Source organism: Entelurus aequoreus, linkage group LG06, assembly GCF_033978785.1.
Source record: "Entelurus aequoreus isolate RoL-2023_Sb linkage group LG06, RoL_Eaeq_v1.1, whole genome shotgun sequence".
Classification (NCBI taxonomy): Eukaryota; Metazoa; Chordata; class Actinopteri; order Syngnathiformes; family Syngnathidae; genus Entelurus; species Entelurus aequoreus.
The window spans coordinates 58,852,714-58,869,142 of NC_084736.1; the positions used below are offsets into that span (position 1 = coordinate 58,852,714).

The 16,429-nt window shown below is 41.4% G+C and overlaps 1 protein-coding gene across 2 annotated transcripts in view; it reads left to right on the forward strand.

The window, feature by feature from the left end:
- LOC133652381 (transmembrane protein 132D) overlaps positions 1–12,102 on the forward strand; it is a 134,818-nt gene extending 122,716 nt beyond the window's left edge. Inside the window, exons 6-10 of one of the 2 annotated variants that reach the window (XM_062051089.1) lie at positions 1,929–2,134; positions 4,202–4,466; positions 8,884–9,075; positions 10,260–11,028; positions 11,135–11,342. In XM_062051089.1, coding sequence (XP_061907073.1) covers positions 1,929–2,134; positions 4,202–4,466; positions 8,884–9,075; positions 10,260–11,028; positions 11,135–11,196 — 1,494 coding nt within the window. In that variant the 3' untranslated portion in view covers positions 11,197–11,342. Of the gene's footprint in view, positions 1–1,928; positions 2,135–4,201; positions 4,467–8,883; positions 9,076–10,259 lie in introns of both variants that reach the window. The other variant, XM_062051088.1, reaches the window with a different exon arrangement.
- The last annotated feature ends 4,327 nt before the right edge of the window (positions 12,103–16,429 follow it).

A 16,429-nucleotide genomic window follows, 5' to 3' on the forward strand; every position in this document is an offset into this window, starting at 1 on the left:
CTTTCACGTGGCGGCACATCCTGTAGCCAAGTGCTTGATTCGTGCAAAGAACGAGCGAGATTTGCTATTTGTATTTCTCCTTAGGCTATCAGTCAAAGTCACATAATTCCCCCCCCCCCCCCCCCCCCCCCCCCCCCCCCACCGCCTTAGTCCTGTGTGCATTTCCAGAGGCTGGTGACTGCATTCAAATGCAGCGTTATAATTATCCGGTTTGTTGTGAGCGGACCAAGGAAGAAAAAGCTCCTGATTCATTCAAGTCCTAAAATGTCCACCAGATATTTCCCAAAGTTGCTCCAACTTGCCAAGGTCACTTGCGAAATGATGGTGTAATGAAATGCGCATGGCTGTGAAGGACTGACGCACCCACGTGATGTTTGGATTAACATAAAATTGCAATGCTGAAGCTTTGGGCCGGTGATCATCACAATAGTTTATTGCAGCTATTTGGCATCGCTGTGGTACCGCGTGCAGTGTGAAGCTAGCCCAAGGACATTTGTTGTGGTGTCAATTGCCCATTTGTTCCAATAGTGACATTCATGAAACCCTTTGATCATTTTTTGACAACTTGATTTAGACTGTGGAAGCAGGGGTCGCCAATTAATTTTTACCGGGGGCCCAAGAGCAACCCGAGCACTGCTGGAGGGCCACACCGATAATATTTCAATTAAATTTTGCTCAAATTATTTTTGATGTACCGTAAGATAAATAATAATAATAATAATAATTTCATTCAACCTAACTTAACTTTATACAAAAGCAAATTGCTTTTGATGGTTTCATTTTTAACACTGTCTTACACAACACTTCCTGATGTATAATACAATGCAAAAATGTCCATTTCTGTCACTTTATCCTGCATCCTCTTTAAAAGTCCAACATTTTTCCCCGTCAGATTTGGACAACCATCTGTTGTCTCACCTGCCAGCTTGTCCCATTTCAGTCCTAACATGTCCAAACACGCATTTACCTATGTGAACAAGTCATTACCTGTGGTTGTCTCTTTAATTGACTGCTACTCCGTGATTTGAAAGTCTGCAGTTATCCCACGTAAGAAGATGAGCAGCTGGGTGGTGTCACGTACATCGCAGCTCTCATCCAAAGCCAGCAAAAAAACAGTCAAAGTCGGCCGTTCTGTTCTTCAGCTGAAGCTCCGAGTTTCCAGCGATGGTCTCAACCCGCCTCGTTACAGTGCGTCGGGAGAGTGACACGTTCTCAAATGCGCCCCTCTTCTCCGGGCATATAAGCGCAACAGAGTCCAATAAGCACTCCTTAATAAACTCTCCGTCAGAAAACGCCTTACTTTTTCTGACGATTTTTTCGTGAGAAATGACGAAACTTGTCCTGACGGCTGCATCTCTGGGGGTGTGGAATATGGCAAAAAGTCCTTGTTGGGTTTGTAGTTTTACCATCAACGCATCAGCCTCCCTTGCATGCGCTTCCATCAGACAGATTCTGGTATTTTTTCCTCGTGCTTCGTCGTGTAGTGGCGATTCAAATGATATTCTTTAAACACAGCAACCTGTGTACCACAAATTAAGCACACGGCTTTACCTTTAATTTCTGTAAAGAAATACTTGGCAGTCCATGTCTTGTTGAAAACACGGCATTCGTCATCAACTTTTTTTTTTTTAACGTGAGCTGACATCTCGGTGGTAACCGGGCATCACTTGTCGCTGTGCACCTTCACTCACAGGTTACACCCGGACATACGCCCATGAATAACACTTTTCAAAATAAAAGCAGCACAGTTGTATTGCGCGCATGGCGTAGATGTTTTTTAAACTTTATTTTGTAATTTGTGATTGCCGCTGTTCACATTCACTCACAATCACGCACCAGGTCTGGTTTACGTAGATGCACCTGGACAGAGTCATAGATGTAAAAACAAGGGAATTAAAATGGTTAAGATATCTTCATTTTCTCTTCAGGTGTCCAACGGGTGTGACTACGTTTTTGTAAATGGCGACGAGACAAAGGGCAAAGTGAAGACGGTGGTGAGCTTTGCCTACAGCTACCTCAGCGTTCAACTGGAGTTGAACGTGTGGATGCCCCGACTGCCTCTCCAGATCGAGGTGTCGGACGCAGAGCTGAGCCAAATCAAAAGTTGGAGGGTGCCTATACTAACCTTTAAGAGGTGGGTTACACACATACACTATATTGCCAAACGTGTTTGGCCACCTGCCTTGACTCACATATGAACTTGAAGTGCCATCCCATTCCTAACCCATAGGGTTCAATATGATGTCGGTCCACCTTTTGCAGCTATTACAGCTTCAACTCTTCTGGAAAGGCATTGGTGAGGTCACACACTGATGTTGGTCTCCATTCTAATTCATCCCAAATGTGTTTCAATCGGGTTCGGGTCTGGACTCTGTGCAGGCCAGTCAAGTTCATCCACACCAGACTCTGTCATCCATGTCTTTATGGACCTTGCTTGGTGCACTGGTGCACAGTCATGTTGGAAGAGGAAGAGGCCCGCTCCTAACTGTTCCCACAAGGTTGGGAGTATGGAATTGTCCAAAATGTTTTGGTATCCTGGAGCATTCAAATTTCCTTTCACTGGAACTAAGGGGCCAACTTTTGAAAAACAACCCCACACCATAATTTCTCCTCCACCAAATTTCACACTCGGCACAATGCAGTCCGAAATGTACCGCTCTCCTGGCAACCTCCAAACCCAGACTCGTCCATCAAGAGAACATGTCTCCACTGCTCTAGAGTCCAGTGGCGTAAAGCATCCAACGCTTTGCATTGGACTTAGTGATGTATGGCTTAGATGCAGCTGCACGGCCATGAAAACCCATTCCATGACGTGGGCTAATTGGAAGGTCACATGGAAGTTTGGAGCTCTGTAGCGACTGACTTTGCAGAAAGTCGGCGTCCGCTGACCCCTCTCTGTTTACGTGGCCTACCACTTTGTGGCTGAGTTGCTGTTGCCGTTGACTTTGGAATATTTAGGGGCGAGGTAATTTCACGACTGGATTTGTTGCACTGAGAGGGGCCCATTCTTTCACAGACGTTTGTAGAAACAGTCTCCATGCCTAAGTGCTTGATTTTTTTACACCTGTGGCCGGGCCAAGTGATTAGGACACCTGATTCTGATCATTTGGGTGGGTGGCCAAATACTTTTGGCAATATAGTGTATATTCCAAATATTCAAATATCAGTGTTTCCCACACATTCATTTATTTGTGGCGGCCCGCCACGAAAAAATTACGTCCGCCACAAATTAAAAAAAATAAAACGTTTTTTTTTTGTCCTGTCCAGCTTCTCAGGCAAATCATATAGTTGATGTAGATGCCCATATCGGCTGTTCAGATTTACTTTACAAAAGAGAAGTGTAGGATACTTCTCTTGTTGCCTTATTTGTATTTGACCACTACTGTTTTCTGTTTATTTGTTACTGACTGTGGCAGGACACCTCTGCCTCTGTTTCACTTTATGTTGCTGGTAAATAATATGGTTGTAGTAGTAGGCTAAAGTTAAATTATTTAGTATGCACTAATTAAAGGGGCAGAGCTTTAAGAGACATTTTAGCTTTTATATTTTATAAGATATATTTTTTGTAAGAACCACAATTAATAAATATATTTCAGTGAATAACTTATTGTTCAAATCTGTATATAAATATGTACATAAAGTGTTGTAATTATATTGTAAAATGGATGGATGGATGGATGGATGGACGTTTAAAACAAAACTGTTATTATTAATTAGTAAGTATAGATTTTTTAAGCCTTTTTTAGAGAAAATCATATCATTGTAGTAAATTATGCAAATTACTCTATGATGTCATGGTGGCCACGCCCATAGCCACGCCCCCACTGCCACAGGTATCTTGGCAGTTTATGGGAAACACTGAATACTGTCTTTATTAATAACATCACAGTAGGGGAGGGATTCATATGGCCCCATTACTGGGTGGATGTCCGAATTGGGGTTAATCATTTTGCAATAGAGTGGTTCTTTCCATTATTTAATATATACGACACTCTACTGCCATCTGCCGGTTAAAGTTGATAGTGCTCGCTCCGAATTTGTCAAGTTTCACGCGTCAGGTAAACGGAGACAAATGGGGCCCTATGAATCCTCTTCCTATACTGCAATATCTCTAAGATCCAATCAAACGAGTTGCAGGAGGAGACTCAATGAGTCACATGATTGACAGGTGACGTGTGTGTTTTTCCTGCTCATGTCTCAGATCTGGCTGGAACAGCGAAGTGGATGAAAAAAAGGGAAAGGGCTGCACGCTGCAGTTTCAGCACGCCTCGGTGCGTGTGCTAACCCATTTTGTGGCCGATCGGGCGGACCCCCGGGACCCCAAGGCTTTTTTCCTGGGATCCGACTGGCAGGTGGACGTAACGAGACTGGTTCAATACTTCATGAAGGTGGAAGACCCTCGTGTGGCGAGGCTGCAGGCAGGGAGGGTGCTTTCAGGTCGGGACGTCGGGACCACCACCATCCAGGTAAGAGCCATATTGGACCAAAACTACAAAAAAACTAATCTGTCTGGAACCGCAAAAAGTTAAAAGCCTAATGCAAGTGTTATGCCGGCAACACATTTAAGTAAGTGTCTCAGAGGGTTAGATAATTCCTGGAAATTCAATCAATCAATCAATCAATGTTTATTTATATAGCCCTAAATCACAAGTGTCTCAAAGGGCTGTACAAGCCACAACGACATCCTCGGTACAGAGCCCACATACGGGCAAGGAAAAACTCACCCCAGTGGGACGTCGGTGAATGACTATGAGAAACCTTGGAGAGGACCGCATATGTGGGTAACCCCCCCCCTCTAGGGGAGACCGAAAGCAACGGATGTCGAGTGGGTCTGACATAACATTGTGAAAGTCCAGTCCACAGTGGATCCAACACATCAGCGGGAGTCCAGTCCACAGCGGGGCCAACAGGAAACCATCCCGAGCGGAGACGGGTCAGCAGCGCAGAGATGTCCCCAACCGATGCACAGGCTAGTGGTCCACCCGGGGTCCCGGCTCTGGACAGCCAGCACTTCATCCATGGCCACCGGACCTATGCAACTCCCCCTCGCAAGGGACAGGGGAGAAGAGGAGAGAAGAAAAGAAACGGCAGATCAACTGGTCTAAAAAAGGGGGGGTCTATTTAAAGGCTAGATTATACAAATGAGTTTTAAGATGGGACTTAAATGCTTCTACTGAGGTAGCATCTCTAACTGTTACCGGGAGGGCATTCCAGAGTACTGGAGCCCGAATAGAAAACGCTCTATAGCCCGCAGACTTTTTTTTGGCTCTGGGAATCACTAATAAGCCGGAGTTCTTTGAACGCAGATTTCTTGTCGGGACATATGGTACAATACAATCGGCGAGATAGGCTGGAGCTAAACCGTGTAATATTTTATACGTAAGTAGTAAAACCTTAAAGTCGCATCTTAAGTGCACAGGAAGCCAGTGCAAGTGAGCCAGTATAGGCGTAATATGATCAAACTTTCTTGTTTTTGTCAAAAGCCTTGCAGCCGCATTTTGTACCAACTGTAATCTTTTAATGCTAGACATAGGGAGGCCCGAAAATAATACGTTACAGTAATCGAGACGAGACGTAACGAACGCATGAATAATGATCTCAGCGTCGCTAGTGGACAAGATGGAACGAATTTTAGCGATATTACGGAGATGAAAGAAGGCCGTTTTAGTAACACTCTTAATGTGTGACTCAAACGAGAGAGTTGGGTCGAAGATAATACCCAGATTCTTTACCGAGTCTCCTTGTTTAATTGTTTGGTTGTCAAATGTTAAGGTGGTATTATTAAATAGATGTTGGTGTCTAGCAGGACCGATAATCAGCATTTCCGTTTTCTTAGCGTTGAGTTGCAAAAAGTTAGCGGACATCCATTGTTTAATTTCATTAAGACACGCCTCCAGCTGACTACAGTCCGGCGTGTTGGTCAGCTTTAGGGGCATGTAGAGTTGAGTGTCATCAGCATAACAGTGAAAGCTAACACCGTACTTGCGTATGATGTCACCTAGCGGCAGCATGTAAATACTAAAGAGTGCAGGGCCAAGAACCGAACCCTGGGGAACTCCGCACGTTACCTTGACATAGTCCGAGGTCACATTGTTATGGGAGACGCACTGCATCCTGTCAGTAAGATAAGAGTTAAACCAAGACAAGGCTAAGTCTGACATACCAATACGTGTTTTGATACGCTGTAATAAAATATTATGATCGACGGTATCGAAAGCGGCGCTAAGATCAAGAAGCAGCAACATAGATGACGCATCAGAATCCATCGTTAGCAATAGATCATTAGTCATTTTTGCGAGGGCTGTCTCCGTAGAGTGATTTGCCCTGAAACCGGATTGAAAAGGTTCACAGAGATTGTTAGTTTACAGGTTTAAAACTGCCAAAGGTGTAGATGTGTGTGCCCAAGTTAAAGGAAAGCACAGGCTGTCTTCTTTTAATGGATTTATTACAATCTTTGCAAGCTGGGCAATGTTTGCTGTGGTCTGGAACAATATGGTAACATTTGTTGTGGTCTGGAACAACATGGTAACATTTGTTGTGGTCTGGAACAACATGGTAACGTTTGCTGTGGTCTGGAACAACATGGCACACAATCAGAAATGCAGCCTATTAATATTACATACAGATAATCTGTCATGAGACATGCAAATATTAATTAAATACACATAAGTCAAGGAAATTAAATGATATACCTACAAACGAGGCATAATGATGCAATATGTGCACACAGCTAGCCTAAATAGCATGGATTATTAGCACTTTATGCAAGTCAATAACATCAACAACGCCCACCTTTGTGAATTCACGCACAGCATAAATTGTTTGGTGGACAAAATGAGACAAAGGAGTGGCATAAAACACGCCTTTCTGTGGCAGCGACGGAGAAAGTTGTACACGTAAACCAACTACGGTGAGTTCAAGGATCGCCAAAATTAGTAGGACAAAACGGCGCTGGCCAAATACTGTCATCAGTGAAGCATACACACAAACATATTAAACAGTGGGCTTTCTAACAATTAGGACGGTTTGTGTCATGTTTGTCCTACAGAAACATTATTAAAACAACAAATATATTTTCCCCCATCTTTTTCCATTTTTGCGGTGCTAAAAAGCCGCATGCGGCTCGAGAGCCGCGGGTTGCTGAACCTCGGTCTAAGCCAGGGGTGTCCAAACTTTTTCCACTGAGGGCCGCACACGGAAAAATTTAAGCATGCGGGGGCCATTTTGATATTTTTCATTTTCAAACCATAACAAAATATATGGATTTTTTTTTTTTTTAACCTTTAGGGCTCCCGGGGACCATAAAGGGTCTCAGTCATTAAAACGTTAAAAATAAGTCAAATTATTATTATTATTTTTTATTTAACGCTTACAGTAAATCTCTATATCAACTTCAGGTTGAAAAAAAGTAAAAAAAAAAAAAAAAAAAAGAACGTTTTATGCCTTTTCTGTAAAGACAACTTTGCTTTTTATAGCAAAACTGGAAATATGCAGTATTTAGTAATTAGAGCTCTAAAAGATCAATAATGCAGGACACCTTTAATATTTTTGAGAAATCAGTGAAAATATTAATAAAATCCCACTAAATATATTTGGGATCCAAAAGGTCCCCCACTCATAAAGTGATACATTTTTATTAGTTTTTTTTTAACTTTCAACACTTAAGTTACGAGATCAACTTCAGATATATCTGTCGATTTTACGTATGAACTATTATTTTGTTTGTTTTTATGCTCTTTTGTCAAAGAAATCTTTGATGTTTTTATATGGCAACCACACAATATATGCAATATTTTTTCCACATAAAACATTTTAAAGTGAAATTCTTGAAATAATTGGAGCCTTGAATAGGTCAATAATTCATTATAACATAGATTTTTTTGTCTTTTTTTTTTTTGGAGCAATGGCAAAAAAAAAAGAAAAATAAAGAAAGACAAAAGAATAAGAAACAGCCTGCATGGCAGCTTTGTGTCAACATTGCAACTTTTTCTCGTTAGATTTCACCTCATTTCACTTTTTTAAATGTTTTTTTTAATTTTTGCAGTTCTATCAATTTTGCAATTTTTGCAGAATGTGTGGCGGGCCGGTAAACAATTAGCTGCGGGCCGCAAATGGCCCTCGGGCCGCACTTTGGACACCACCGGTCTAAGCAAACGGGTCCCGCCTCCACCCACAGAGACATAGATTGTGGATGACTGACCAGAGGATTCTTCATTATTGATGACGGTGAATTTATCGAGATACTTTTCGTTTATCGTTCGATTGATTTATTTATTTACTATTAGCCTTTTGCCTATTGTATTTTATTTATTTTTTAATGCATCTCAAGACTCAGGGGTACTAAAGGTGCCTACCGTTTTAGACAGTCAGCATCAATATCTCCTGATAAGCTCCTATGCACACTCGAGAAGAAGCATGTATTGCACAAAGCAAGAGCCCAACATATGAAGAGAATATAAAAAAAAAAAAAATGGGTCAACCAAAGTGCCACCTTATGTTTTTCCTTGCCGTGCAGTTTTTACAGATGAGCAAAAATGAGCCAAATAGTAGAGCAGCATTCCTGGGCCTGAAACAGCTGTCAAAGGGGCTTACGCAAATGGAATTAACGGGGGACGCTGAGAGCAGACAGGACCACGTAAGGTCAATTGCAAAGTTGGGACAGCGCTTGCCAAATAGTGCAGTAGTAGCTTAGTACTATTGGAGATAGACGCCGGAGTGCATTGTTATTTGGAAAATACCACTCATCTGAAACAGAAATTGAAGGTAATCCTCACAAAGTGAAATGAAATGGACCATATGACTCACATTTATAACTGATGAAAGTTATATGATGTACTTTATTGGTCAGTGATTCCTAACTGACTGTGATCTGTTCTGTGACAGGTGTTCTCTCCAATTTCTCACGCAATATTGGCAAAAACAACGATAAAAGTCACAGATGAAAAGGTGTCCATTACTGAACTGGGGATCCAGATGGTTGCAGGTCTCGCAATGACCCTTCAACTCAGCCCAGGAAGCAACAGGGCCATTCTGGCAAGCACGGCAACACAGGAAGTTCTGCGCTTACCCAAACAGGTAATCAATCAATCAACCCCAGGGGTCACCAACACGGTGCCCGCGAGGACCAGATGAGTCGCCCGCTGGCCTGTTCTAAAAAATAGCTCAAATAGCAGCACTTACCAGTGAGTTGCCTCTATTTTTTAAATTTTATTTATTTACTAGTAAGCTGGTCTCGCTTTGCCCGACATTTTTAATTCTAAGAGAGACAAAACTCAAATAGAATTTTAAAATCCAAGAAAATATTTTAAAGACTTGGTCTTCACTTGTTTAAATAAATTCATAATTTTTTTTTACTTTGCTTCTTATAACTTTCAGAAAGACAACTTTAGAGAAAAAATACAACCTTAAAAATGATTTTAGGATTTTTAAACACATATACCTTTTTACCTTTTAAATTCCTTCCTCTTCTTTCCTGACAATTTAAATCAATGTTCAAGTAAATGTATTTATTTTTATTGTAAAGAATAATAAATAAACTGTAATTTAATTCTTCATTTTAGCTTCTGTTTTTTCGACGAAGACTATTTGTGAAATATAAACTTATTATGATTCAAATTCAAAAAAATTAATCTTGCAAATCTAGAAAATCTGTAGAATCAAATTTAAATCATATTTCAAAGTCTTTTGAATTTCTTTTAAAATTTTTGTTCTGGAAAATCGAGAAGAAATAATGATTTGTCTTTGTTAGAAATATAGCTTGGTCCAATTTGTTATATACTCTAACAAAGTGCAGATTGGATTTTAACCTATTTAAAACATGTCATCAAAATTCTAAAATTAATCTTAATCAGGAAAAATTACTAATGTTCCATAAATTATTTTTTAAATTTTTTCAAAAAGATTCGAATTAGCTAGTTTTTCTCTTCTTTTTTTCGGTTGAATTTTGAATTTTAAAGAGTCGAAATTGAAGATAAACTATGTTTCAAAATTGAATTGTCATTTTTTTCGTGTTTTCTCCTCTTTTAAACCGTTCAATTAAGTGTGAATATCATTAATTATTAATAATAACATAGAGTTAAAGGTAACTTGAGAAAATTGGCTATTTCTGGCAATTTATTTAAGTGTGTATCAAACTGGTAGCCCTTCGCATTAATCAGTACCCAAGAAGTAGCTCTTGGTTTCAAAAAGGTTGGTGACCCATGATCAACCCTGTTGTTACTTTAAAACACAAAGATAATTCTGTATCCTCTCCCCATTAGGAGGCTATGATCAGTGCATGGCTGCAGTTCAGTGACGGCAGCCAGACACCTCTTGACATTTACGATCCATCCTTTTACCGTGTCACGGTGTCATCTCTGGATCAGGGGGTGGTGTCAGTGCAGGGCACACCTCCCTCTGTGGTGGCAGAGGGAGAGGGAGAAGGAGTTCTGGTCCGAGTGGAAATGTCCATCTGTGAGGTCTGCCAAAAGTCCAAACGTAAAAGCACCGTAGCTGTGGGCAACGGCAGCCTGAAGGTCAAGTTCCAGATGAAAAGTCGGCGGCTGGACGACAACGCTGAAAGTTTTGATTCTGCGGAGGTCAAAAACAACAGAAATGACGGGGAGAAGATTGAGAGCGACAGGAATCGAAGGAAGCCATCACAGGATCCTTCGCAGCGCATCACGACATTGGAGAGAGACCAGAGCCCCCTGGCAAAGATCGCAACCACAATCAAATCTACGGAATGGACTTTCATGACCAGCGGCAGCCTTGGGGGCGTTGGGAAAGCGAGCAATTCGGGAAGTAGTCCAACCAGCGTTGTCAATATCAGTATGATGAGCGGCCTTGGTGACAAAAGCAAAACATATGGCTCCGACAATACGATCGTGGACAGTGTTCGCTTTACGAGTACTGTAAAAGGACCTGGCAACTTGCTCAACTCCAACAACTTTCCCACAAAAGTTAGTACACCTGGAAAGAAGACGGTGGAGGTCGAGATTAGCGGAGAAGAAATGTCGGCAAACCGACCTCTGACAGACTTAGAGATTGGTATGTATGCTCTTCTGGTGGTCTTTTGCCTGGCCATTATGGTTTTTCTAGTGAACTGCATATCATACGTTGTTAAGTTCAGATATAAGAACTCTCCTTTACATAGCCAGGAGCCCACCGGTCACAGGCATGACTGGGTTTGGCTCGGCACAGACGCCGAGCTGGTGATGAGCGTCCCCGGAAGTCCGATTCAGCAAGACTCCCAGACCGCGACCACCGTAATAGACATCGGACCCGATAAAACGACTTCATTGTCCAGAAGGCCCAGTTGCCTCGCATCGGTCACAGACTCGCCCATCAGCTGCGTGGGTTCCTTCAGGACCAAATCCATGCCAAGTGACTCCCTCCACTCACCCACCAGCAAGAGGAAGAGAGTCCACTTCACCACGTTTTCCACGTTGGATCGCCAGCATTCGCCGCATCTTCCGCAGAGGGAGAACGGCCACGGAATCCACTGGGTCGGAAAGGACGACAGTTGTGAGGAGGGACCCCAAGTGCCCACAGTAGAGCTTCGGGACCACATTTAATAACAAACCTGATCGGACCTCACAATGCAGGACATGCGGCTTTGATCACCTCAATGCCTTTGCTGACTCAAACTGTGACAAAAACAAAACACTTTACATGTCAAGGCCTTTCAGATGTACTGTATAATACTGTGAATACTTGTGAAGAATTACATTGTCCTCCTTTACACAACATTTAATGCCACACTATGCTGTTACATGTGGGTATTATGTGACTTTTGCACTTACACACCTACATTTGAGACATTGAGGAGCATATACAACTGAGAACCCAGTTTGAAAAGGCAATAATCACGTTCCGTGGTTGTTTTTTCCCCCCCCCCCAATCTTTTCCAAGACCTTTTTTGTTGTAATTTCATAATTGATTTCATTCTTTTCTACATTAAACTCGCTACAAATTTGAGCTGTTTTGGCATTAATTTTCTACCTTATACATCAGACCTGGGCATTCTGCGGCCCGCGGGCCGCATCCGGCCCTTTGTGCGTCCCTGTCTGGCCCGCGTGAGGCCAATTATAAATTACAAAATAAATTTTAAAAAGTATCTATGTCGAGTGCAATACAACGGTGCTGCTTTTGTTTTGAAAATCGTTATTTGTATTACTTCCGTGTGGACGTATGCGTGATTGTGAGTGAATGTGAACAACTGCAATTACAAAATAAAGTTGAAAAAACATCTATGTCCTGCGCGCAATACAACTGTGCTGCTTTTATTTTGAAAAGTATTATTTATGGGCGTGTGTCCGTGTGTAACCTGCGAGTGAAGGTGCACATGCAGCGACAAGTGATGCACGGTTTACACCCGAGACGCCAAAAAGAGAAAAGTTGATGAGGAATGCCGTGTTTTCAACAAGACATGGACTGTAAAGCAACGTCCCCTCACCTAAGGTGCGTGCCTGCGCAATTGCGCACTGCTCAAGCGTCCGCTGCGCGCAGCAAGTATATGCCGCGCACCAAATCAAATCCCATCTGAATTCTAAACAAAATAAACATATTTATTCTATGGAATTTTGCAATGCAACTTTGAGTGACAGTGACAACAAGCGGCCCTAACGGTATTCGTCAACACCGTTCAATTGAACACCGTTCAATTATTGTAACGTCTATCGAGATGCTTCGAGGACAGGAATTATATCGATCACTTTATTGAACAAAACTGTTTATATTCGGACATAACCACACCAAAAACATGAGTAAAACAATTCTATCTCGAAAAACTAGTCATTTTCTGCCGTACAAACCAGGCCAAAAGCAACTTGTCATCTGTCACCAACACGCATAGCACTAAACCACTGGTGCGTTTAAGGCCACACAAAAAGTCGGACAACTCAAACACCACACAAAGTTACACTATGACTCCTCAGTCATACGTGTGCTTATTCTGCTGTCATTTATTATTAATGTTAATTTATATATATTAGTCATGGAATGCTGTTACACACACTATGTTGAAGTATTACTATTATTATTATTATTATTATTATTTATCTTACGGTATATATCAAAAATAATATTGAGCAAAATTTAATTGAAATATTGTCGATGTGGCCCTCCAGCAGTGCTCGGGTAGCTCATGCGGCCCCCGGTAAAAATTAATTGCCCACCCCTGTTATACATTATAAACATTTTGTCGTGAGTACGGTTCGAAGTATGTTATAGGTCCGTGTACCTCGTTCATTCTATTTCCAATTCTGAAACGCAAATGAAAAAACAAAATTAGGGCCGTTTTTCGCAGATTTGAAAACAAAAAAGGGTTGATTTTCATTAAAATATTGCCATAAAATTGGATTTTGTGCTGTCCTTTTAGGGATTTTTATTTTTCCAGATAAACACAAAAATCGAATATACAGTCGCGGTCAAAAGTTTTATCTGACATCAAAGTTTGATCATATTACGCCTATACTGGCTCACTTGCACTGGCTTCCTGTGCACCTAAGATGCGACTTTAAGGTTTTACTACTTACGTATAAAATACTACACGGTCAAGCTCCTGCCTATCTTGCCGATTGTATTGTACCATATGTCCCGGCAAGAAATCTGCGTTCAAAGAACTCCGGCTTATTAGTGATTCCCAGAGCCCAAAAAAAGTCTGCGGGCTATAGAGCGTTTTCTATTCGGGCTCCAATATTATGGAATGCCCTCCCGGTAAAAGTTAGAGATGCTACCTCAGTAGAAGCATTTAAGTCTCATCTTAAAACTCATTTGTATACTCTAGCCTTTAAATAGACTCCCTGTTTAGACCAGTTGATCTGCCGTTTCTTTTCTTTTCTTTTCTACTCTGCTCCAAACCCGGGGTGGACCGCTAGCCTGTTCATCAGATGGGGACATCTCTACGCTGCTGACCCGTCTCCACTCGGGATGGTTCCTGCTTGCCCCACTATGGACTGGACTATCGCTGATGTGTTAGACTTTCACATTATTATGTCGGACCCACTCGACATCCATTGCTTTCGGTCTCCCCTAGAGGGGGGGGGGGTTACCCACATATGCGGTCCTCTCCAAGGTTTCTCATAGTCATTCACATTGACGTCCCACTGGGGTGAGTTTTCCTTGCCCGTATGTGGGCTCTGTACCGAGGATGTCGTTGTGGCTTGTACAGCCCTTTGAGACACTTGCGATTTAGGGCTATATAAATAAACATTGATTGATTGATTGACATCACGCCATACTTGCCAACCCTCCCGATTTTCCCGGGAGACTCCCGAATTTCAGTGCCCCTCCCGAAAATCTCCCGGGGCAACCATTCTCCCGAATTTCTCCCGATTTCCACCCGAACAACAATATTGGGGGCGTGCCTTAAAGACACTCTTCAGCATCCTCTACAACCTGTCGTCACGTTCGCTTTTCCTCCATACAAACAGCGCGCCGGCCCAATCACATAATATATGCGGTTTTTACACACACATGAGTGACTGCAAGGCATACAGGTCACACTGAGGGTGACCCTATAAACAACTTTAACACTGTTACAAATATGCGCCACACTGTGTACCCACACCAAACAAGAATGACAAACACATTTCGGGAGAACATCCGCACCGTAACACAACATGAACACAACAGAACAAATACCCAGAACCTCTAACTCTTCCGGGACGCTACAATACACACCAAACCCCCCCATGTCCCGAATTCGGAGGTCTCAAGGTTGGCAAGTATGTATCACACGGACAAAGATAAGACCTTCTGGAGGAACGTTCTGTGATCAGATGAAACAAAAATTGAGCTGTTTGGCCCCAAAACCCAGCAATATGTTTGGAGGAGAAAAGGTGAGGCCTTTAATCCCAGGAACAGCATTCCTACCATCAAGCATGGTGGTGGTAGTATTATGCTCTGGGCCTGTTTTGCTGCCAACGGAACTGGTGCTTTACAGAGAGGAAATGGGACAATGAAAAAGGAGGATTACCTCCAAATTCTTCAGGACAACCTAAAATCATCAGCCCGGAGGTTGGGTCTTGGGCGCAGTTGGGTGTTCCAACAGGACAATGACTCCAAACACGTCAAAAGTGGTAAAAAGAATGGCTAAATCAGGCTAGAATTAAGGTTTTAGAATGGCCTTCTCAAAGTCCTGACTAACGTGTGGACAATGCTAAAAGTCATGTCAGAAAACCAACAAATTTAGCTGAACTGCACCAATTTTGTCAAGAGGAGTGGTCAAAAATTCAAGCAGAAGCTTGTGGATGGCTACCTAAAGCGCCTTATTGCAGTGAAACTTGCCAAAGGACATTTATACTTTTGACCCAGCAGATTTGGTCACATTTTCAGTAGACCCATAATAAATTCGTTAAACATGTTTTTTGTGACCAACAAGTATGTGCTCCATTTGCTCATCACAAAAAATAAGAGTTGTAGAAATTATTGGAAACTCAAGACAGCCATGACATTATGTTCTTTACAAGTGTATGTCAACTTTTGACCACGACTATGTTAATCCAAAATGCAAACATGTGTGGTTATCTGTGTGATAACAAATTGAACCGGAAGCAGTATTTCAGCTTTTCCTTTGCGTTTAGCATGTTTTTTTAGCATAAAGGTAACACCTTTGTTCAGCAGGAGTCTTATTGTCATTTTTTAAAGTGTCATTCAATAGCAGGAGTCCTATTGTCATTTTTTAAAGTGTCATTCAATAGTTGTCCAACTTCTGTTTCAGACATGAAAATAGAAAATATGACCAGAAATTTGTTTTTTGGTTTGCATTTAAGAATTGGAAACAGAATGAACGGGAAGGTACACAGACCCTTATACTATGTTTATATACAGTACACTCGTAAAAGGTATGAATGTCATATTTGTGTTTTTTTATAGATTCATTCGTACCTTTTTTTAAAGGGTAGAATGATTACAAAACAATGGTTCAAGAACAAATAAATTGCGTGTGTACATGTTTGAATTTATTAAGAATTTTTTGTAATTTACAATGTTGAATCTACTATGAAATAATTGAAATAATGGAGGGAATTATCAATGCAATAGATCGTAACAGTGTGCAGTATGACACAATAAATCTAAATTATAGTTAAACCATTTCGAACGGTATGGCATCGGAGAGTTGGTCTTGAACTGGGTCAGAAGTGTGTCTGCAGCTTTAAATATATCCTACTGTGTACCCCAGGGATCCATACTTGGGCAAAATTGTTAAATTTCTATACAAACATTTGAAAAATTGCAAAGGAAAGAAAGTATTATTTGCAGACAACACAACTGTTTTCTTTTGAATATTAACAGATAATAAAGATTAGAAATAGGACAATCCTTGAATCTCAGTATCTGAAACATAATACACTTGTGTGGATCTTAAAAGGTTAGGGGAAAAAAATCAGAATTTCCACGTGTAATATTCGATAATATGAACTAGAAATCCATAAAATGATTACAG